The 24175-nt window shown below is 33.2% G+C and overlaps 1 protein-coding gene, 1 non-coding gene and 1 pseudogene across 3 annotated transcripts; all 3 read left to right on the forward strand.

Moving 5' to 3' along the window:
• The first annotated feature begins 780 nt into the window (after nt 1-780).
• Nucleotides 781-2138, forward strand: LOC105173347 (uncharacterized). The gene is made up of 3 exons (XM_011095052.1): nt 781-1113; nt 1315-1647; nt 2091-2138. Exons 1-3 carry the CDS (start codon nt 781-783, stop codon nt 2136-2138), a joined length of 714 nt encoding a protein of 237 aa, XP_011093354.1.
• A 14789-nt stretch (nt 2139-16927) lies between these two features.
• Nucleotides 16928-22190, forward strand: LOC105173342 (nucleoside diphosphate kinase B pseudogene; annotated as a pseudogene). The gene is made up of 2 exons (XR_016062848.1): nt 16928-21761; nt 21888-22190. The product of XR_016062848.1 is annotated as a nucleoside diphosphate kinase B pseudogene (transcript).
• LOC148785044 (small nucleolar RNA snoR130) lies at nt 17910-18035 on the forward strand. The gene has a single exon (XR_016062957.1). It is a non-coding gene; the product is annotated as a small nucleolar RNA snoR130 (small nucleolar RNA).
• Nucleotides 22191-24175: the final 1985 nt, after the last annotated feature.

Raw genomic sequence — 24175 nt, forward strand, 5'->3', positions numbered from 1 at the left:
AAGGTGAGGTCTTTAGGTCGTACCAATGGCCATAACCAATTTATCTCTAACGAATGATTGTATCTTTCCATTTATGATCGACTGTGGAATTAATCATGATCCTGTCTTTAAGTAGAATACTCTTTTCTTATATTTATCTCTTCCAATTTTATTAGCTATTTAGTTTAATTTAATTTTTATTTTATTCTTCTTCACAATAAAAAAATCCCCTTAATATATTTTTATTTATGAATGAATTAACTTAAAATTAATCCCTGTGGATTAGACCCTACTCACACTTCTACAAAAGTGTTCGTAGGAATTATTTTTGGTGGATTCGACGCCCATCAAATTTTGGCGCCGTTGCTGGGGATTGGTGTCTTTAAATTAATTTTTTTATATTGTTACTTGGTTTTATGCCACGTTCTTCTCGTACAAGTGAACTTGAATTTGACTGAAAGATCGAGAAGACCGCTCGTAGATGCGGAAAAGAAATCAACCAAACATGCTGACGCCGTTGGTGGATTTTTTGGGCAACAAGAAAGGAGATATGACCCATTTTCCAATATCTATAACCTCGGATGGAGAGATCACCCAAATTTGAGGTATGGCAATCAATTTCAAAACCTTTAAAGGGTTCCACAGCAACAACCACCACCAGCACCTCAAACCAATCCCAATGATGATATGCCCCTGGAGGATATCGTGAAGACACTCGCCTTGAGCACCCAACAATTCCAACAAGAAACTCACAAATTCCAAAAAGAAACCCACTTGAGCATACAAAATTTGGAATCCCAAATGAGCCAACTGGCCTCCTCCGTCAGCAGCTTGGAGTCTAAAGGTGAGTTTCCCTCCCAAACTATTATTAATTCTAAACAAAACGGTAACGCTATTACCTTGTATAGTGGGAAAGAGCTACAACTCGAAAATAGCACTAGGCGTGGGCATGAACAGCAGGACAAAATAAAGGCTGCACTCGAAATTCTTCTGAAAAAAGCTAAAAAATCCAACCAAGTCAGCAAGGAAAGTCCCAAGATGTTTGTGCCCAAACCTCCCTTCCCGGAGAGATTTGCCAAGTCCAAAGAGGAGGAAGAGGAAAAGGAGATTCTTGAAACTTTACTCAAAGTTGAGGTAAATATTTTCCTACTCAATGCAATTAAACAAATAACTCGCTATGCAAAATTTCTCGAGGAACTGTGCACCAACAAATCCAAATTGAGAGATAATGAAAGAGTAAGTATGGGAGAAAATATATCTGCCATTCTTCAAAAAAAACTACCTCCTAAATGCAATGATCCAGGTACATTTTCTATTCCTTGAAAAATTGAAAAGATTATAATAGAAAAAGCAATATGTAATTTGGGTGCTTCTATCAATATTATGCCTCTTATCATTTATGAATCTTTGGATGTTAGCCCATTGAAAGAAATGGGGGTCGTTCTTCAACTTGCCAATCATTCCGTAGTTTACCCTGAAGGAGTTCTTGAGGATGTACTTGTGCAAGTTAATGAATTGGTTTTTCCTACTGACTTTTATGTGCTTGATATGAGGGGGCATATTTCTCCCAATTCTACATCCATCTTTCTAGGAAGACGATTCCTTGAAACCTCAAAAATCAAAATTGATGTTGATGCCGGAATTCTCTCTATGGAATTTGATAAGGAGGTTATGAGTTTTAGAATTGGATGTGCCATGAAATATTCTAATGATTTGTTTTCTATTTTTTTCATTGATTTTATTGATCCTTTGGTGCAAAAAAATTGTTATGCTCGATGGTGGAGGAGCTTTTAAGACAACAATTACCAAAAGCCTCACTTCAAGTCCAAGAGCTTACAAGAACAAAGTCTTTAATGACAAAATAAGTTCAAGGAAGAAGTCATTCATGGACCGCCAAGTTCTCCTAAATCCACACCATCACCGGGTGCATTATATAGAAGAAGTGGATTTAGAGTGTCCAATTCATTTAAGTTGAGGCACAATAACATCTAGCCAAAGACGTTAAAGAAAGGCGTTTCTTGGGAGGCAACCCATGTCCTTCTCTTTTTCTCAATTTTTGTTTTCCTCTAACTTTGTGAATGTTGTGATACCACTACAATTGATTTTTGCAGGTCATGGTGAACATGCATCACCCTACAGTTAGGCGTGCCCACGCCTAACTCGGCCAACTAATTTGTCAAAAGGTATAAGCGTCGACAAGGGACTCTTCCTCTCATTCAAGGTCTCACAATTCTTGAGCTCCCGCAGTTCCACCACTTACCCTCGAATCACTAAGGGACGTTCTCTTTCTCCTTTCTCTTATTTTATCGTCCTAGATATGCATGTTTACTACATTGGGTACAATGTGGAATTAAGTGGGGGGAGGGTGTTTTGATGATTGTTTTGATAGAAAAATGAGTCTTGGTGGATTAATTATTTTGATTGATGCTTGCGACCCCTTCCATATTTGTTGAACCCGATATTTTTCTTCTTGTCCTCATACTAGCTTTATGATCAAAGACTTAGGCTAATCAAGTAATAATTTGGTAATGTATGATAAGGGTGTGCATCTAATGACTCTTGACAACTTAAGGGTTAAGAACTTGTTTTCAAATGGTGATTTTAAAAATTGAATGTGGAAAATTGTGGATATAACCTACCTAAATAGGAATTTTGAGCTTATACACTCATGAAAATCTACAATTTTTCTTATCTTGAGAGACTATGCATTATGATTTTATCTTCCTAGAACTTGCTTTGAACCATATCGAGGCCACATCTTTATGCATATACTTGAAAACGATAAAGGCACTAGGATAAAAATTCCTTTAGCTTAAAAGACCACCCACATACAATTCCCCTTAGTAAGCCCATTTGAGCCTTATAAGCCTTAATTCCTTGTTATGAAACCCCAAGTATAAACAAACTCTACCGTCTTTTTATTACCCTTGTTTGGCCTTTCAAGGACTAGTAGAGCGTCAAGGAAACAAAAATATATTCTAAGTATGTGCTTTGACATTAAGTGTGGGGATATCTCAAGTATTGTAAAAGAGGTTTATGAGCTAACATGTCACGTGACAATCTTGTTCTATGCCTTAATAGACAAACAAAGAGAGCAAAAAAGAAGAAAAGAAAAAAAAATGCCTTCAAAAAAAACAAAAAAAAAAGAAAAAGAAAAAAATCAAGGAAGGCAAGGAAAAAAAAGAAAAAAAAAATACTCTCTGTTTGAAAGAAAGGCATAGCTCAAGTCGAGAAAAGTGGGACATGAAATTAGAGTGTGAGACAGATCAATTTTGAAAAGTTTGGATTCTAACATCTATTACTTGGTGCTCTAATTTAGTTCCTTGGATTTTCACCTCATTTTTTTTCTAATTCTTCCTACCCCTAAACCAAAGCCCCATTACAACCAAAATATAAGACCTCTTGATTCAAGTGTTTGTATATTTAAAAGTGGTGGAGATTTTAGTGTATAATCAAGCCTATGGTGAAGCATTTTCATAGCAAACATTTGAGCGAAACACTCAACCAAAAACACTTGGGAGATTGGGAGATATGAAAGCATAGTCCACTTGTTTTCCATGCTTAGTTTTTTATGAAAAATCATCTTGTGAAAACTTTTCTGAAGCTTGTTGAGTTGTCTTTCATCATATGGTGTACCATTTTTGAACACTTAACTAGATTTTTGCTTGGGTACTTTCATTTGCGATCCATAAAGTTTGGAATAAATTCTTGAACCTATTTTATCTCTATTTCTTTGCATCGAGGACGAGCAAAGGGTTAAATGGGGGGGGGGATATTTGATAGGATCGCATTTGTGCTTATTTTATGTGATATTTTGACCTATTCTGTGATCAAAATGCTCCTGATTAAATATTATTTTACAGCATTAGGACAAATGAAATGAAAAATGAAGAAAAAAACCAAAATAAAAATTCGGACAAGACTCAAACTCGATTTTTGGCAAGAATTTTGAGCTGCTTGGACTACCTTTTGATGAATGGGGAGTTTAACTAGGATTATAATTTTATTTTCATTAGTCTTTTAGTTCAATTAGGAATCTATCTTTAATCCTAGTAGAATTAAGTATCTAGTTACTATATATATATATGATGTAATTCACTTTAAGAGATAGCTTTTGAACTCTTGAGATCCCTACGTTTTTATGATATTTTCTTACTTTGTTTTTTAAGCGTTCTTCCATGAGCATGTCTAGCTAGTTCTCTCATTCCGGTTGAAGACTTGGTGAATGCTTAAATCGAACGAGTTGTGAGATTTAATTTATGCTTTCTACTTTCATTCATATTGATATTTGTGTTGTTCTCTGTGCTTTTATTACAAATAATCTTATTTATTGTCAAAAATATTTGCCTAGCCAATTGAACTTGCAAATCCGTAATTGTTTGTTTAGTTCAATAACTAGTGGTAACATAACATAATTGATTATGTAGAAGTTTTTCGATTATGTTGTGGGGAATGCACAATCTAACTTAAATAAATCCTCGTAGGTATTTATTGGTTAGAATTGGGCCTTCTTAGTTCTTAATATTATCGGTAAACTAAAGCTTGAGAACGTTCCCAAGGTTGTTTATTGATTAGGGATATAGTCAACGGACGTTCCTTGACTATCCACAAGATAAGGAAATGTGAGGTTATTAGGTCGTACCAATGGCCATAACCAATTTATCTATCATGAATGATTATTATCTTTGCATCTATGATCAACCGTGGAATTAATCATGATCCTGTCTTTTAACTGGAATACTCTTTTCTTATATTTATCTATTCCAATTTTATTAACTTTTTAGTTTAATTTAATTTTTATTTTTATTCTTCTTCACAATAAAAAAAATCCCCCTAATTATTTTTTTTTTTTTTGAAGAAATTAATTTAAAACTAATCCCTGTGGATTCGAGACTACTCACACTTCCACAAAAGTGTTCGTAGGAATTGTTTTTGGTGGATTCGACCCCCATCAATAATCTATTCTGAAAGTAACTCGATTTTATGTAATATTATTCAGTGAATAAAATGAGTATTCGCTATTGGAATTTTATTTGTTGTGCTCATTATATATATATTTGCATTTTTTCAAACATCACGACAAAGCCCACATACCACTTTAACATCGTACAATAGTTGGAATGCGCATTGGATGGCGGTCATGAAACAAACTGTCAAGGGTTGGCTCTGAAATGTTCCAAAGTCGAGGACCTCGAGAATGGGCATTAACTGTTCTATGGAGATTTGTATTAAGAGTCGCATTTATTTAATGACTGTTGTGTTTCATCGGTAACAAATGTGGGACGTCTATGCGGTTTTAGTGGGTCGATTGACTAGGTGTTGAATTGACTGAACTGACTCGCGTGGATCGTCGTATGGAAGCCTTAGAGGCTTGGTCGGTATAACTCGAATCCCCGACTCTGATAGTGAAAGCAACAATAAATGTGAGTGGATCGACCGGGGAACACGCAAGCGGAAGTGGTAATATCAATGTGAATGGACTCGAATCCACGGTCTTTTGCCTATTAGCGGGATTTCTGGGGTTCTCCATAGTAACTCACGCCTTTAGCTCAATTTTTCACAGACAAAGCCAATTGATATGTGCAATTTTAGCATGAGTCCAAAGTTCTTGGATCTGGAGTCCGATTTGGGCTAATTGAGTTAAAGTCTTTGAGAAAAAGAACCTACAAAATAACACTTTAGCACTCTGATGCTTAAGTTAGTCCTGAATTTAAGAACAAGTAAATATAAAGGTAAATTATAATGAGAAATAAGGATCTCATAAGCGAAAAAACGAATTTTGGAATAGCAGAGTAGCAGACAAGAAAGTTTATCGAATGGTGAAGGAGTGATCTCTTGAGGGGTGCCTCCCATATTTATAGAGGAGGAGCCCTTCTTCGTGAGGACTCTGAAGAGAGCTGTGAATCTGAGAAGGAAGGCGGGATTCTGGTGGATAAGGTCATCCTTTATCCACTCCTTCTACAGCACGTCTTCGAATGAGAAAGGATTCCTCCTTCATGAAGACTCCTACCTCGCAAGGAGTCCTCTTAAGCTGTAGAGTCCAATCCCTAGAAGGCACCTTCCTTCCTTCGGGCTGGCCTTGGAAAGATGTAGCAGGCCTTCATACTAGGTCTCCTTCTCAGCTCAATCGTCGATAGAGTAGGCTTATTTGTTGCACAGGTCCTGGCATGGTGGGCTCCTTCTTAGGTTGGACCTAGTGGACCTCCTTCTTGGGTCGAATTGTGCAGGATGCTTCATTCTTGGGTTAAGCCCAACGCCTTTAGGCGGGTTGACTCTCTCCTGGACTGGCGGGCTTGGCTTAAACTTAGCATTTCTTTTCTGGCCAATTCCTTTTGGGCCATGCCCATCAAGGGTAAATTATTATTTCAATAAGTTATAAGTATCATGAAAAATAATATATAAGAACAATAAAATGATATCATGATTAAGAGTAAAACATCAATTTTGTCGCAGCAGACGAGTGTAAAAGATAAATAAATGATAAATGATAAAATTTAATAAACACATATATATGAGTGACTGGTAATGATTAACTTCAAAGATCATAGAGAAAGACAAATAAATTATTACCATAGAAAATTGTAAGATGTCATTGCAGCCATAGAAAAATAATTAAAAGAAGCATATTAAGTGTTAAATTTTTGAAATCATTTAGTCGAGAATAGAAAATTGATAGAAATGAGCATATCTAACAAATGAAGTGATGCATAGTATATTTTGTTCTATTTAAATACAAATATAATGGAGGCCATAATCATTGGAAAATTATTTAAGATAAATGCAAATTAAATCAGTATCATAATCTTAGAGATACAATTTTCAATAAATATGGAATAAATATTTTATATTAAAATAGATAATTTTTTCAACCAATAAATTTTTTTTCTTGATAATTAATAATTCAATTATAATATTGGAAAAAAATATTTAATAAATCAAAATAGCTAATTTTTCTAGTTAATAAGATTTTTTCTTTACAATTAAAAATAATAATTATAATCTTGAAATAAGATTTCGATAAATACAAAATAATACTTAATATATTAAAATACATAGTGTCTCTAACCAATGAATTTTTTTAGTAGTCAAAAAGTTCAAAACCACCATATGTCTAACTACGAGAGATTACATTTTCTATTTAGAAGTTTGACCACTTATTCAATTTTAATTCTTAAAAAATCACACGTTACAATTTTGATCTTCCAATCGTCAGCTATCTGACAATTTTAATTATTTTTGTCAATTCTGATGGAGAAACCTTACGAGACATGCATGTCAACGAAACAAAGGAATTTCATGATGAATGCCTCAAAAGGAAATATATTTGCATAGGTAAATAACCTTTTTTTGTTCGTTAATAAAATTATTAAAGTTAACGAAAATTTTGTTTAGGAAAAAAATATCTATTTTCCTTCTATTTTGCAATATTTTTCAAGTTTTGGCCCATTTTTCCCATTTCCGCCATTTTTCTTCAAGTTTTAAATGAGGAAAAACAAAAAGGGAAGAATTTAATTAATAAATTTTCTATATAATCTTAACTTTTAACTTTTTATTTATTTTGTCTTTCTTCTAATTTTTTTCTAATCTATGGATTAGAAAAGTATGATAAAGTTAATATTATAAATATAAATAATAAATACGATAAAGCTTATATTTTACGTTACATATATTTTGCAGGTATTGCATTATACACAAATAGATTGTTGACAATATTTTTTTAAGAATACATATAGAAAGTTTGTGGTTTAACTTTATTTTTTGATTTTCTTTTGTCTCTCTTGAAACTTGAAAAAAGATGGAAGAAATGGATACATTTGACCAAGCTTGAAAAATACGACAAAATCGGAGAAAAATGGTTAATTTTTTTCCATCAAATGAAACTTTCGTCAATTTTAATGATTTTATTAATAAAAATACTAAAAATACCAAAATAATAATAATAATAATTTGAGGACTAAAACTACAATGTCAAATTGTTTGAAGACAAAAACTGTATAAGTAACTTTGTTTGAGGTCGAAAATTGTATTTATCCCTAGAAAAACCTCATGCTTAGGAAACTGACTTATTGGAATTAGGTCTTGGCCGAAATGCCCAAGGCTGAAGTCTCGTGAATAAATATGAGATCTTGACTTTGAATCAATGTGGTTTGTTATAATTGGTTGTTCTATTATTTTTTGTGATTTGAATTACTGAGATATATATCAATATTATGATCATTATTAGAAAATATGATATTTACGACAAAATATTGTGTAATAATTTTAAATATTATCACTAAAAATACATACTAAGTCACTAGAAAATTTATTTTGTCATATATAATTATTAGTGACAGATACATAGTGACGATCTAGTGACAATAAATAATAGTTGTCACTATAATATGTGCCTAATTGTATTTAATGATAATTTTTTGCATATCTTTTTATCACTAATTCTTGCTAATAACAATTTTTATAAAATAATAGTAATTATTAACATTACGAATAATTATGACAAAATATATAAGGAAATATTATATTTTCAGTCCTTTAACTATAGGTCGTTAGCACTTTTGATCATGTAACTTCATTTACATATTTCGTCCTTTCTATGGTAAATTTAGTCTTGAAAATATTTTTCATCCTTTTAGTATTGTGTTAACAATTTTGATCTTAATGACCTACAATTACAGCACAAAAAATGAGATATACTTTGATGCAAAGGGGGGGCAAAATTGTCAATGCAAAATTAAATTTATCAAAAAAGGACTAAATGTGAGATGTTAGAGACGAAATTCATCAGAAAAGGGATAAAATGTATAGAGTAAGTTACAAAATCAAAAGTGCTAATGACCTATAATTTTGCCAATATTTAATGAGTGATAAAATTAAAATGTAATGAAGCCTATCTCAGTTAGCGAAGGTGAGGCCTCATGACCTTAAAGGTTGTAGACTTGAACCACATTATTCGTGGTATATTGTTTCTACTGTAATAGTAGGTTTTGATTAGATTTAGTTTATTCAATTTTGTTGATTTGATTATGACATTGTAATGGTGTTTTTAGATATTGATATTGAATAGAAACAATTATATTCGATTTATTTCAATTAATTTGATAGTGTATTGGTATCTTGAGAAAATGAAATAATTATCTTTTTATTTAAAAAAAAGAACCTACTTTTTTATTTATGTGACTTTTGGCAAACTACTCATGGTAAAACACACATAAAAATGTTAAGACATAATATTTAAGAAACCTTACAGCAGAACAAGAATTTGTGAACATTATTATATTTTTAATTTTATATTGGAAAAAAAATAGGAACTTTGGATATTTCAACATTTAAATCTTAAACTAGCTCCTCGTCTAAAAACATACACCCCCGCTCTCTCATGCCGTGCACGTGAAACTTTTCTGATATAAATACGAACGAAATGAAAGACCTGTTATTTTGCTTGACTTTGAATATCATGTTAAATAGGGATGGGCATTTAAATTGAGTTGTTCGAGTCCCAATTCGATTCCAACAGGTTCGGGTAGATCGAGTCCGACGATTTTTTATAATTTTTGGATTTCAGATTATCCTTACCAAATTTTAAATAGATCAGGTTGGTTATTGATAGAGATAAGTACCAGATCGAATTAATCGGGTACTCGACATCTAATTAAAAAATATAAAAAAAAAGAAAATAAGAAATTGATGCGTGCGATTTTAGCACGAGACCAAAGTTCTTGGATTTTGATATTGGATTTGGGCTAATTGAGTGAAAGCTCTTGAGAAAGAGAACCTGTAAAATAAAATATTAGAACTCCGATGCTTAAGTTAGTTTCAAATTTAAAAATAGATAAATATAAAGATAAATTATAATTTGAAATCGTGAGAGACATAATAATTTTGTAAGTGAGAACACGAATCTTCAAATAGCAATGCAATGAAAGAATTCCTCGAAGGTGGCAGGGGGGATCCGCTTAGAGGGGTCCCTTGTATTTATAGAGGAGGAATCCCTCTATGGCAAGAGCCCTAGGAGGTGAATCTGGCGAGGAAGGCGGGATAAGGTTGTCTTTGTATCCGTTTCTTGAGCAGCAAGTCTTTGGGTGAAAGAAGACTCTTCCTTTGTGAGGACTCCTTGCGAAAGAGTAAGGAGTCCGACTTCTGGAGGGCACCTTCCTCCCTCAGGTGGGGCTTCGAAAGGAACAATAGGCATTCGTGTTGGGCCTTCTTCTTAGACCGAGCTTGCGAGTTCCATCCCTGGACAGATCGTGGGGTTGGAGGCTTCTCCCTGGGTTGAGCCTAGCAAGCCTCCCTCTTGGGCGGACCTTAAGGGAGCAGGCCTCCTTTTTGGGCTAAATGCAACACCCTTTGGCGGGTTGTCCCTCTCCTGGGCTTGTAGACCTGAGATGAGGTCTTTGCTTCCCTGTTCTCCTTTTTTATTCTGAGGTCGAAAATGAATGCAACTCTTAGTGCAAGTCTCTAAGGATTCGACGTCCAATCTCACGGTCCTCGACTTGAAACATTTCAGACCCAACCCCTTAGCAGTTGATTTCATAACCGTTATCCAATGCGCAGTCCAGCTGCATTGTTGTCTAAATGATTTGTGGGTTTTGTTGTGATGTTAAGAAGATATAAACATAATGAATGAGAACAACAAGGATAAGGTCAATAGTGAACACTCATTTTATTCACTAAATAATATTACATTATATCGAGTATTGTCAAAATAGATTACATCCAGGCCAATTTAATTGGCTTTCTGGTCACCTTTTCTAACAATATCTTTGTTGTGCTCATTTACTATGTTTAATTATGCTAACATTGCAACAGAGCCCGTTGACCATTTAGACAGTCCATGCAGTTGGACCACGCATTGGATGGCGGTTATGAAATCAACTGTTTAGGGGTTCATTCTAAAATGTTTGAATTCAAGGACCTCGAGATTGGACGTCAAGTGTCCTATAGAGACTTGTACGAAGCATCACATTCATTTGATGAGTACCATATTTCATCAACAACAAATGTTGGACGTCTATGCGATCTTAGTGGGTAAATTGACTAGGCCTCAAATCGATTGAACTGACTAGTCGGGATCATCATTTGGAAGCTTTGAAGGTTTGATCGGTATGACTTGAATCTCCGACTCTGATAGTATAGAATTAGTCCTCAAACTTGAGGAACAATGGTAGTCACGTGCATACGATGATTGTACCTTGGATCTAGCGAGAGGTGATTGTGTCACAGACATGATCATTATAAGCCTTGCCTAGTACAGTCAGAATATGTAGCTAGTACAGTGGGTTTCAAGAAGAAGATCTGTCCCATATCTATATGTGACAGCGGTATCTCCTACGCACTTGAAGACACGTTCACGCCTTATAAACCTATGGCCCTAATAGTTGGTCGAATAGAAAAGAGGTTTCTATGTCGAGCAATTAAGTAAAATGCGGTCTCAAGTATTAAAATCTATATGCCTAGTCTAGAATGAGAACCGACACCAAATTTCATGCCCTAGATTAAGGCCAGGAGACGATAGACGGAAGGACCATACTTAAATTCAGGAGCGTATACATTCACACATATATTCACCTAGTCTCTAGTGCCATGGACCGTTGCTAGACAGCCACCCATGATAGCGAGCTTTCTTGATCAAAAATAATTAATTAAATTGGATTTAATTAACTATATGTGTTAGACACTAGCCCAAATCTAGTTGAGGATGAACCTAAAAAGTCACACAAATCACTAAGGATGAAAAGGAATTAATTATGAATTAATTCCAGGAGATGTAAATAATTGCATTATTTACACATGGAATGATTCAGAATTAATTCAATTAAATTAATTCATTTATTCCATGATTAATTCCACCACTTCGACAATGATTTGTGAAGGTGCTAAATAGAAAGAAATTAAAGAAAAAAGGAAAGGTTGACTTACCAAATCGATTCAAATCTAAAAATTTTTGAAATAGCCTTTGCCAATTATAGCCATGTAATAGGGGCATGTGTAGGATAAAGTAGTACTTTACTACTGCCTACCTTAATTAGTGTAGGATTTTATTAGTATAATTACCCCTCATTCCTCATTAAAAAAGAGGAGGAGAAAAAGAAAAAAGAGAGAATTGTATTATATTGTAGTGTAATTGTAATAAATTGCACCCTGCAACTAATTTTTGCACCATTATTACATTAGAGAATTTTTGAGAAAATATACTTGTAAATGAAGTTTAATTGAACACAACCATTTTGTCCATATAGTAAAAAAAAAATGGTTAATTATACGTAAATCCCCTCTAAAAATATAAAATTATAATTTTTCTCAAAAAAAATTTAAAATTACACTTATATTTCCTCCAGAAAGATGTCATTGCCACGTCATTTCTATATGCCACGTGAGGTGAGAATCATTACCACATCTTTCCGGCAACACATTTTGGTCGAAAAATTTTTATAGAGGACCAAATTTAACAACCCAACATCAAATGTGCAAGGCCCAGAACCAAATGTGTGACACTCTATACCAAATGTGATAAAATTAAGACCAAATGCATGATAGGGTAAATTACAAGAAGCTCCTAAAGTTTGATATAATTACGAGGGCCAAATTGAATATTACCTCCCTGTATTTTCAAAAGTCTGCTAAAGCCTTCCTGTATTTTAGAAATAGGCAAAAAACTCCTTTGTTGTTTTAAATATAGCATATTTGCCCTTCACTGTTAATTGAAGCTAATGACGTTAATTTTTTTGTCAAAAGACCGCTATGCCCTTAATAATTATATTTTATTGCTTATTTTCATGACCATTGAATTTTTTTCATTGTATAACAATCATCGAATTTAATAAATACATCTCAACCGTTAGATTTAAATTATTAAGGGTCATGATTTAAAATTTGTATATATAATATATCTATAATTATAAAATATAAAATATAAAATATTATTTCTTAAAAATAAAAAATATTAAAATTAACCCCACGCCCGCTACCAGGTCCCCTCCACTCGCCGCCTACCCCATCCCTACCTCACGCCACCCAACACAAAGGGGGGTGATGGTGGCGTCGCCCCCAACCTTGGCGACTGCAACGTGGAGGTCGACGATCATAACGTTGTGATCACCCATAGGTGATCTGGGCGATCGCGATGTAGCGGCCAACCAAGTCACCCGGGCGACTGTCGCATCACGATCATTCAGGGGACTTTAGGTGACAGCGATAGTGGCCCAAATTTTCTTTTAATAAATTAAAAATATATTTATGAAAAATAAAAATATATTTAAATTTAAATTTCATAGACGAGTAATTCAAATTTAAATTATTGATGGTAAATAATTTATTAAATATATTTAAATTAATTATTAATTTAAATTAGTTAATAAAATATATTGTTAATTACATTGATATAATATTCACATTTTAAAAAATAAACTTAGTATACTATTTTTTGTATTGTCATCTTAATTTAATTTTATATTTAAACTATAAATTTATAAAACATATATTTTTGTATTTTGAAGTTTAAATAAATATATTTAAAAAACAAAATTGATTGCTTTTTAGGAGGGAAGAAAATACCAAAAACTATAATTAAAAATAAACTTATACGAAGTGTATTTGATTATGGTAATTTTAAACACAATATAGGGGTATTTTATTAATTTATAGCCAAAAACAAATATCAAAATTCACAAAAAAATTATGTCCACCCGCACCACTTACGAGTGCACTTCACCTTCCATTAGTTTTTGACATACTGGGGATTTTGCACGGGGTTTTAGAAAATAAAGAGATTTTTTTGCCTATTTCTATAATACAGGGGATTTTTAGCTAACTTTTGAAAATATAGGGGGATAAGATGCAATTTGGTCAATAACGAGTGTCCCCTCGTATTTGAAACACTGCCAATATGCTCTAATATTGGATGAAATTATATAATCATTGGATAGAGCCCTGAAATTGTCAACGATACCCTTATTTTATTTTTAAAAAAATAAAAAATTATAAATAAATAAGACAAGGTAAATGAAAATTTTTTAAAAATTATAAAAATAATAGTCCGCTTATCCATAAAAGAAAATTAAAAAATTATAAATAAAATTATAATTCATAGTCTACCTGAGCAATTTAAATAAAATTATAATTCATAATCTACATAAAAATAATAGTCCACTTATCCAAATGGAAGGAGTGTTTATTAAATTTTGACCTAAAAACAAATTAAATGGGAATTAAATAAATTTAAAGCCCTGTTTACGTGGTTGGATTGGTATGGATAAATGGCTCAGGCCAACCTAATCCACCCTTCACTACAAATTTGGGTGGCTTGCTACAATTTGATCTGTCCAGAATAAAATTGAGATTAAATTGGAAAAATATTCCTGCAAATAAGGGTTGCTATTATTCCAAAATTAATTATGTATTTCATATTGATTTCTTTTCCTCAATATCCTACAAAGTAAATTAACATGCTGATTATGGATCAATTTTTCATGTTACATGATGTGAAAAATTATATTACCAACACGCAAACCCATTTTGGCATTTCGAATGTTTTCGTATAATTGAAGTTAAAAATATATTAACTGAAAGGGACTGGATCAGACTGAGAAGGCATTGTGTGAAAAAATAATAATTAAAACATTAAACGGAATAAAAACCAAATAAAAAAGGTGTCATCTTTGGATGTTCGGTGTAAATAAAATTCAGAGATACATAAAATTAAGTATGCATTAAATAGGTGGGAAACGATGAATGAAAACGAACAGAAAAAATAACCACGGAAATATACTTCCTTTTCTTGTTTGGTTACTCCTATTGACTCTAAATTTTTCTCCGGATCCGTTCACTTAGAAGGTTCAAATATAAAATCATTTTAAAACTAGTCCACACCATATTATGGGAAGATGGATCTAATCCTTTTGTTAAAAAAGATTAAATCCAGTGAAGAAACTGATTCTGAAACATACTATTAATTAATGTATCTGGATTATCCTTGTTTTCAACTTGAATCTAATTCAAGGAGAACATAAAGAACCCATAGAGAGAAACATTTTCGGATTTTTCTTTGTGAGAAAAAACAAAAGAGATGCTTGATGTGGAGATTGTGTTATATTGTGTGTTTAAAAGATATAACCTTTTAAACTTCCACACATCTAATATTTGGATCAAACTTATTTTAGTTTGTCCAACAAATTAAATCAAGGTCAATAATAATCTATTAGGTTTATTATTTAATTCAATTAAATAAAATACCCAATAAAAAATTATGTGAACATTTAATCCAATTAAATATACATGAATCCAAATATGCTCAATTAGGGCTGGCAGACGAGCTCGCGAGCCGGCTCGATTTTGAGCTCCAGCTCTTTTCTCTCTATTCATCAACTCGTGAGCTTTTTTATTTTCTTTTTATTTTTTTATATATTTTTATTTATAAAATTTTTGTATATTTAATTTCATATTCAATACTTTATCAATTTTATACTCAAAATTGACCATATATTATAATTATTAATCAATATCATATATTTTATTTTCAATAATAATAAATTATGGTACTTTTATTTATATATTTAATCTTTATACAAAAATAAATTTAATCAACAACTTAGTAAATTGTAATATTTTTTATAATTAAAATATATTTTTACGCCCTAAGGTAGGAAACGTAATAGGGCTGTACTGTTTGTTGCTGAAGGAGCCAAATTCCTGTGAACCATCTGTTGTGGTAGTGTTGTTGGAAGAAGTCCATAAAACCAAGGACTTCGAATACCTAGAAACAAAGCGGTCAAAGCAAGATATGAATTTATGGGGTCTTAATTTATTTCGAAAGCATGTTGGGCCTATTTCTAAGCATAAGGTGTAGTTTCACTAAAAATTACAAAGAGAGTTGATTATAGGACCAATAGTTTTAAAATTTGAAAACCAAGGGATCATAACTGTCGACCATGAAAAGCGTGGGACTAAAAGTGATAATGGCCTTATCTAACAGGACAAAAAATGATATTTTGCCGTAGATAATTTACCTAAAATTTTAGGATAAATTGCATAAAACACTCTTGTGTTTTCAGATTTAGTTAAAAACTCCCACATGTTAAAAAATAGGCAAAAAATTAAAATATTGCATATTATCCCCTTCCATTATGTAAATTTAACTACGTTAAATTTTATTGTAAATTGTCCGTTATATGTTTTTCAAAGCAGCCATTAATCTTCAATTATTAAAAGTGAACGATTAAAATCTTAAGTAATTTAAAATATATTTATATATATAATTATATATACAGTATATTATATATAAATATCGCTATTGCCGTCCGCCTGCGCACAAAGTGGATGATAGAGAAGTCACCCCGCACACAAAAGGCGACGACAAGGTCGCCTCATTCAGTCAGCCTCATAAGAAGGCGGCAACCTCATTGTCGCCCCCTTCTGATGGGGCGACCTAGTCGTTCTATCCTTATGGAAGGGGTGGCGGTAAGATCCAGGGCAACGTCGCCCCATTATTGGCATGTTGTGGCTGTCGATGAAGAAGAAAAGAAAGAACCTACTTTATAAAATTAAATTAAAATAATTTATTTTTTTTAATTTTAAATGATTTAGATATTATTTAGAGTATATAATATAACTTAAAATAATTATATATTTTTTAGTATTTTGATATTTATTTAGTATATTTTACAAACAATTAAAATTTATTGAACTATATTTAAATTAATAATAATTTAATTTAATTAAATTAAAATATATTTAAATATAAAAAAGGAATAAATGAACATATATATATACATATTTAAAGTAATTCTTAAAAAGATAAAAAATGAAATCTACTCAGCGAATGTCGGCCACTCTCTATTTGTTTGTAAGGAAGAAAAGCGTTTTTTGCTATATTTTAAAAAACATAAAGAATTTTTTACATATAAAAAGAATAAAACAAATTCACGCTTTTTCACAAAAACAGGGGTGCTATGCAATTTACCCAAAATTTTAACCACTAGGCCCCCAACATTTCAGAAACAAAAGCCCTAAACCCTAAATGCGGCCATCCACCCTTACTCTATTTTGCACTTGGCCGCCTCAGTGAAAATGGAGCAGACTTTCATTATGATCAAGCCTGATGGCGTCCAGAGAGGCCTGGTGGGCGAGAATTTTTGCAGGTTAAGGTTTCACTTTGAAAGGTTTGAAGCGACTGTCCTTTTGCTGAGAAGCACTATGCTGATTTGTCTGCAAAGCGCTTCTTCAACGGGCTTGTTGAGTACATTATCTCTGGTCCTGTTGTTGCAATGGTTTGGGAGGGCAAGAATGTTGTAACTACTGGAAGAAAAATCATTGGAGCCACCAACCCCGCTGAGTCTGCTCCTGGAACCATCCGTCGTGATTATGCCATTAATATTGGCAGGAATGTCATTCATGGCAGTGAAGCGGTCGAGAGCGCAAGAAAGGAAATTGCTCTTTGGTTCCCAGAAGGAATTGCTGAATGGAGCAGCAGCCTTCACCCATGAATTTACGAGTGAACTTGATTTTAGAAATATAATTATATATATGTGGTCATTGGCCATGCTATCTGTAGCCGTATGTTAAAGATTTCGACTTCATATTGAGCTTTTATAACCATATCTTTCAGAGTGAATTTACATTGCCATGGTTTGAACCACTTGATATATCTGAAGCATCTATGCTATCAAAAAAACAAAAAAAAGAACCCTAAATGCGGCCATTGCAAGCGTTTTTCACTCTTCACCCCATTCTTCAGTCACTGCCATGGAAAGGTACTCTCTCTCTCTCTCTATATATATATATATATTCTGGTCATTTGTGTTCCCTCGGGCGCAGGCGAGAATATGTATGGCAACCCTTTGTTTTTCTTCGCAGCTTTTATTTCTAATTTATTGTTTTTAATATTGTTACTGTTATTTAAGACTTTTGCCGTTATTTTTTGTTCAATATAGAACATATCCCATGGATGAAATATTTAGTAATCTGAAACTGTGCATATTTGGTGCTCCCTTCTGCAAGCATGTTGCGGGAGGTGGAGGGACCATGTGGTTGTGCCAGGTAGAGAATAGGCATTTCTGAGGGATATGTTGTTGAATATACCATTGACTTCTTTATTTCTCAAGTTACCTACTGTCAGTCAATTGATCTTTTTTTATTTAGTTTTTTGGTTGTTGGTTATTTGTTGTTATTTATTCAGAACTAACTATTACTAATTCAATATGCTTTAGGATGTTCAATTTTTTTTTCATGCATATGATATTTCAAAGAATGACAGGTGGTGCTCAAAAGGTCAAATTGAATAAGCGCAAGGTTTAATCTAATAAGTCATCAGATGAGATATATTGAAGATAGTTTACAGGCACGATGACCATTCTTGATCTGTATTTGTGTAGTGAAAAGAATTTTTTGGGTGAAGTCGTGCTGGTTGAACCGGTGAAGCTGAAATCTGCAATGTGGAGATTTTGGACTTTCAGGGGTCTTGCTAAATTTTATAACATAGCAGTCTTGAAATTTTTAAGAGAATTCTTGTTTAGTTTGGGTCTAAAGGGAGCATGTGGAACCATAGCGTGTGTGTTCTGTAAGACACCTCTGGGAAAGTTGGAAGGTTTGCCACTACCGAACTAAAGCATGGACCATTCTATTAAACCAGATGTGCCTGACATAGCTTCTTGACTGATATGTATGATCTTGCTTTGGTCTATGCAAGGATTTCCATATGATTGATTTTATGTGTGGAGATGAGAGACCAATTACGAAAATAGTTTCTTTCTCCCCTCACTTTTCTGGCATGATTTTGTTAGCCCAGTTCTGTTCAACAACCCTCTTAGAAGGATAAAGATGATCTTTCTCCTCACTTATTTGGCATGATTTAGTCAATCCAGTTCTTTGTAACGGCTCTCTCAGAAGGATTAGAATGGATAAAAGTTGGGTAGCTTGGGTGGAAATTATGTTATGCTCTTAACTATTTGATGCATCAAAGGCTGACAAATAATACACTTGCTATCTTCTGTGTGGAGATAGCCTTCAACAATTGCTTAGGTAGTGAATGGCAGAGACATCTCTTTTTTTAGGATTGTTTGGATAAACGGTTATCCCAGAAAAACTTGAGGTGAATCTTGATTTCTCCACCTGAGGTAGTAGCTTCTGACAACAAGGACTACCTTTATGTTAACTATTTGATTTTAAGAAATGTACCTTGATATGATATAGGGTGTTTTAACACTTCTTCTGGAATCTGGAGAACTGATTTCTCAGGGACAATTATGACTGAGATAAATAAAAACTACTTCTGAAAAGTACAAGTATTCTACCTTGAAATAAAATCATAATTGATGCCTACGAGATTCTTTTGGGCAGCAAGAGTTTGTAGAAAACGTCATGGATTGTTGAAGACAAGCACCAAGAATCTTCTTAAGATATATGAGAAATGCAGCATTTCAAATGGGTTTGGAGTTTAAAGCAACCCAAGTCAGTGAATCCCAGAGTTCTAAGAGAGCTGAAAGTGATTCTCAAAGACAAGCACCAAACTCTTCTCATGTACTAGGATAAATGCCAATTCAAATTCTGAAGAGCATTCTTACAATTGTCCAATTTTTTAGCATGAAACCATAAATAAAGCGTGCCAGCCATGTGTTCTTACAGTACACAGGTGACCGACTTTTTCCTTTGTTGTGAAGTTGGAGGAAGAGGAGGTCCGAGAACTATACATTGTTATCCACAAGACAAATTAGATGATATCAAGGGAATAAATTTAGCCCCATCTGTCCGATTACGTCTGGCCAAGTTCATAGATAACCATAACCTCATCACAGATTTGCTTGTAATTGAAGTTATTCCTGTTTCAAAAGAATTGTCGTAGTTATACGATGAGCACCAAAAGGGAAATTGCAAAATAGTCGTGAAAAAACAAAAAAAATAAGTTTGATGCAGATTCAATTTTGTATTTTAAATCTTATCACGTCTTCTATTCTATTTAACATATATATGTTATGTATACAAAGATAACGTCAGCTATCTTATTTGACGAAAGATTTTGTACCTGTAAGTGTGTAAATATTAATGAAACAGACAATTGAATAGAATTTGAAATAAAACATTAAGTTCAATTCACCTGTTGCTAAGTCTGTCTTTGGGTTTTTGTTTGCCAACATCTTTCCTCAAGCATTTTAGATTCTTAGTCTGCACAGCTATCTTGCTCCTGCATCCTGGATACCTGCTGTGCACTTTGTCTTCCTATCTGCAGAAGGCATGGCTTGATCAAGGACTATAGTTTGGTTCAAGAGATGCACTCTGTTAGGCTATGCGGTTAGGCCCAGACATTGGTTCACTGTTCACCTGATGCTAAGTCTGCCTTTGTGTTTTTCTTTGTGAACATCTTACTTCAAGCATCTTTGATTCTTAGTTTGCACTGTGATCTTGCTTATGTGTCCTTGAATCCCTGCTGTGCACTTCGTTTTCCTATTTGCAGTAATTGTGGCTTCAACAATCGTGGATGCTGATGTCCTACCATTTGGTACCTTTTATTTTCTAATCCAGCGGTGTCATGATTATCATATTATGCTTTTATGGATTTTGGCTTTGGATTGCAGCACGTGGTACTAGAGCTTGATTGTAGGCACCTTACCATGCGGCGCTATTAGTTCCAGAGATGAATGTACCTTATGAGCTAGGTTTCCCTTGTATCATACCTTTGTTTTCATCTTTTCTTTTTCAGTTGGGTCCCTATTCTCAGTGTAACCGCCATTAGTTCCTGTTATGCAGATAATTATGCACCATATGATGATGGCAGCTTAAGATAGCTACCTTTTAGTTCTCAGTTTTGGTGGCGTCAGGGTCACCATATTGTACTCATGTGGTTTTAGCTCTTGGTTGCAGAATGTTCTAATCGCGAGGTGGCGCCAGAGTAATGAAAGAGGCACTCGTGATCTGACCTATTAGTTGCACATATGGAAGCAGCCTACACTAAGTTTGCCAGTGTCACTCTACTCTCTGCTCGTCTTTTAATGTGCATGTGAATTCCCTGATATGCACTGCCATCTTTCTTATCAGTCATCATATCCTTACTTTTGTCCACAGAAAACTATGCAAGGAATGGTGATGCGGCCAACCATTTTGGTACCTTCTGCTTTATGGTTTTTGAGGAGTTACACTTATCTAGTTATGCTCTTCTTGAGTTTGGCTTTTGATTGCAGACTTTTTTTGCTCAGGAATATTGGCTGGGGTAAGTCATGGTTATCCTATTAGTTGCAGAATGTGTTAATCAAAGAGGTGGTGCCACATTAGTGGTTTCTGTTCCAGGATAGGCACCATATCGGAAACCCCATTAGTTCCAGATATGGATGTACTTGATGCTAAGTTTTCCTGTGTTACTGCCCTTTCTTGTCTTTTGTCATGCATCCTCAGATTTTGAAGTGTCAACCATATGGCTTACTGTCATGGGTTCTCCTTTTGTCTGCAGAACATAACAGCCAACTAGAGTAATGATGGCAGAACAACCATTTTGTACCTCTAACTGTTTTCTCGTTTTGGGGAGAGATGGTGATGTTACTTTTCTTTCCAGCCTTGGGTTTCATTCACAGAATGAGAATTAGTGCTGTTTGCCTGCAATCTCCACTCCTGTGAGACCCTGTTAGATCCAGAGATGGACTTGCCAAGTTCGCCTTGTGCCACTCTGACATCATTCTTTTTTTGTGCAAGCCTTAAGTTCATAGCATGCACACTATAATCTATCTTTCCCCACATTCTAGTATGTGCATCCTTTCTGTTTGCAGAAAACTCTGTGACAAGCATCATGATCCGATCACTGTTTGGTAATTTCTATTTTCTGAGTTTGCTGTGTCTTCTACTCCTGGAACTTGCAGAGAATTATGCAACAAGATAATTGTTGATCTATGATTACTTGAATGTAATCTGTGTGATTTTGACTTTTGTTTCAGGTTTTGCTGAGGCAAAAGCTGTTTAAGCAATTTGTTCTAAGATTAATTTTGGACTTGCTCTGAAGAGTGTGATGGGCATGACATATGATGGGAAGAAAACCTAATCTGTGTCTTATTTGGTTCATGACTATCGTATTTTGCTTGAAGGAGAAACCTTAGTAGGACGGAAATAGAGCTACGCCATGGAACTTTTTGTGTGTTCCCGACTTGTACATCTACTAGTAATGTTCCCTTGGTTAATGAAGTGATAGTTGTTTCAGAAATTTGTTCAATGGAGGCTGATCACCTTTTTTGGTTTGTTTATGTTCGTTTACAAGTTAAATTTGCTGTGGCCTCTGAAGTTGGTAAAACCCAGAGTAATTGTTGGAGAGATGCTATCTTTGTGATACTTGTGTCCAAGAGTTTCGCTTCGGAGCTGTGATAACCTGTTAAATGAAGTTCTTTAGTTTACGAGGCGTTAAAAAACTCTCCGATGATTAAGTAGTCATCTTAGGTTCGAGCCAAGCTACCATGAGTATCTTACATGACATGTTTCTGATGGAAAGTGAATATTGGTCCAGCATTTTTCTTTACGTGAAAATACTAATCAACAAAAATTCCCTAAAACAAAATAAAGGAAAATGTGATTCTCTTTACTTTTTAGAAAGCAGATCATTATCTCTCCGACGTGAGGGCGTGGATTGTCCTTTTGTTAAAAGTTTAGGAGGTCTAGCTGCTAAATTATTTTGGGTAAATTATATTATGTCATTTGAATTATATATATTTTTACATTTTATTATTGAAATTTTTATTCATCTGCGAAATTTGTACTTTGCCATATACGATCGTTTTATAGAAAAATCTTTTGTTTTTTCGAGTAAATTATATTTTGTCATTCAAAATATGTTCGTTTTTACACTTTGCTATTGAAATTTTTATTACCATCTTAATTTTATAAAATTTGCACTTTGCCATGTACGATCGTTTTATTGTTGATTTTTTTACCGAAAAAAATACAATATGTGAAAAATGTTACATCACAACTTGTAAGTATCACATGTAACTGCATTTGATGTTTTTTGACAAAAAAATTGGTTGAAAATCAGTTATAAATGACAAACTGCAAAATTTTGTAAAATTCAGATGGTAAGTTGACACTAATAAAAGTTAAATATCAAAGTGTAAAAATAGTTATAGTTCGGATGATAAAATGTAATTAACCCTGTTTTATATATATTTAGGCTCTGTTTGATTCATGTGATTAGACATGATAAAATTATTTATTATGCATAACTACAAGTTTGTTTTATATTATCAGCGTTCAATATAAGTATTAGACCCCGTTAGTGGACGTTTTCCATACCGACCATTATACTAGTCAATACTCATTTTAAACCCATTAGTTTTTTTTATATTAGACCCAAACTTGGACCCATATTTAAGATACTTAATAGGTTTGGGTTTAGATTTAGACCCTACCTACGGGTATGGGTAAAATTTAGTACTCTAAGAATTCATTAATAACTATTAACTTGAAATCATTGAATTTATAAAATTTTGGCTAAAATGCATTTTACCCCCTTGTGTGTTATATAAAAAGCTAAAAACCCCTCTGTGTTATTGAAATAGGCTAAATTCTCTCTCTGTATTTTGTAAAACTTAGCAAAAAAATATCTTTTTCTTTAATAATTAATGAAAGGTGCATTACATGCGCTCTTTGTGCGTGAGATGTTTTTTTAACTGTTTTTTACATTATTTTTGCATGTGTTTTTTTTATTAAAATGTACTTATAGTATTTATATATTTCACATGTACATTTTTTTTACTTATTTTGAGTGACTTTTTGTATTCTCATCTATCTAAAAAATAAACTATTTCTAAATATATTTACTTAAAAATATAAAAATAATTATATAATTTTTATAATTTTTTATAATTTAAATTGAAATATTAAATTGAATTATATTTAATTTAATTAATATTAAATATTAAATTAAATTATATTTAAATTTAAATTAAGAAACTACAATTGCTAAATCTAAAACTATTTTTAATTAATTAAAGTATATATTTAAGTACAATAAATATTATAATTATCTGAAATTATTCTTAATTAACTAAAATAAATTTAATTAATATAATTAAAAAAATAAAAAAAAATGCGGGCGACGGTGTCCACTTACAGAAAGGCGACTGCGATGCCATTGCCTAGACCATGAGCGCTATTGCCCAGATGTCGTCGCCCTCTTTGTTGATTTGGGTGATATCGTCAAATTTGGACGACGTCGGTGGGGGACGGGGGTGGGGTC

This window comes from Sesamum indicum, linkage group LG11, assembly GCF_026168435.1.
Source record: "Sesamum indicum cultivar Baizhima isolate 11 linkage group LG11, ASM2616843v1, whole genome shotgun sequence".
Taxonomy (NCBI): domain Eukaryota; kingdom Viridiplantae; phylum Streptophyta; class Magnoliopsida; order Lamiales; family Pedaliaceae; genus Sesamum; species Sesamum indicum.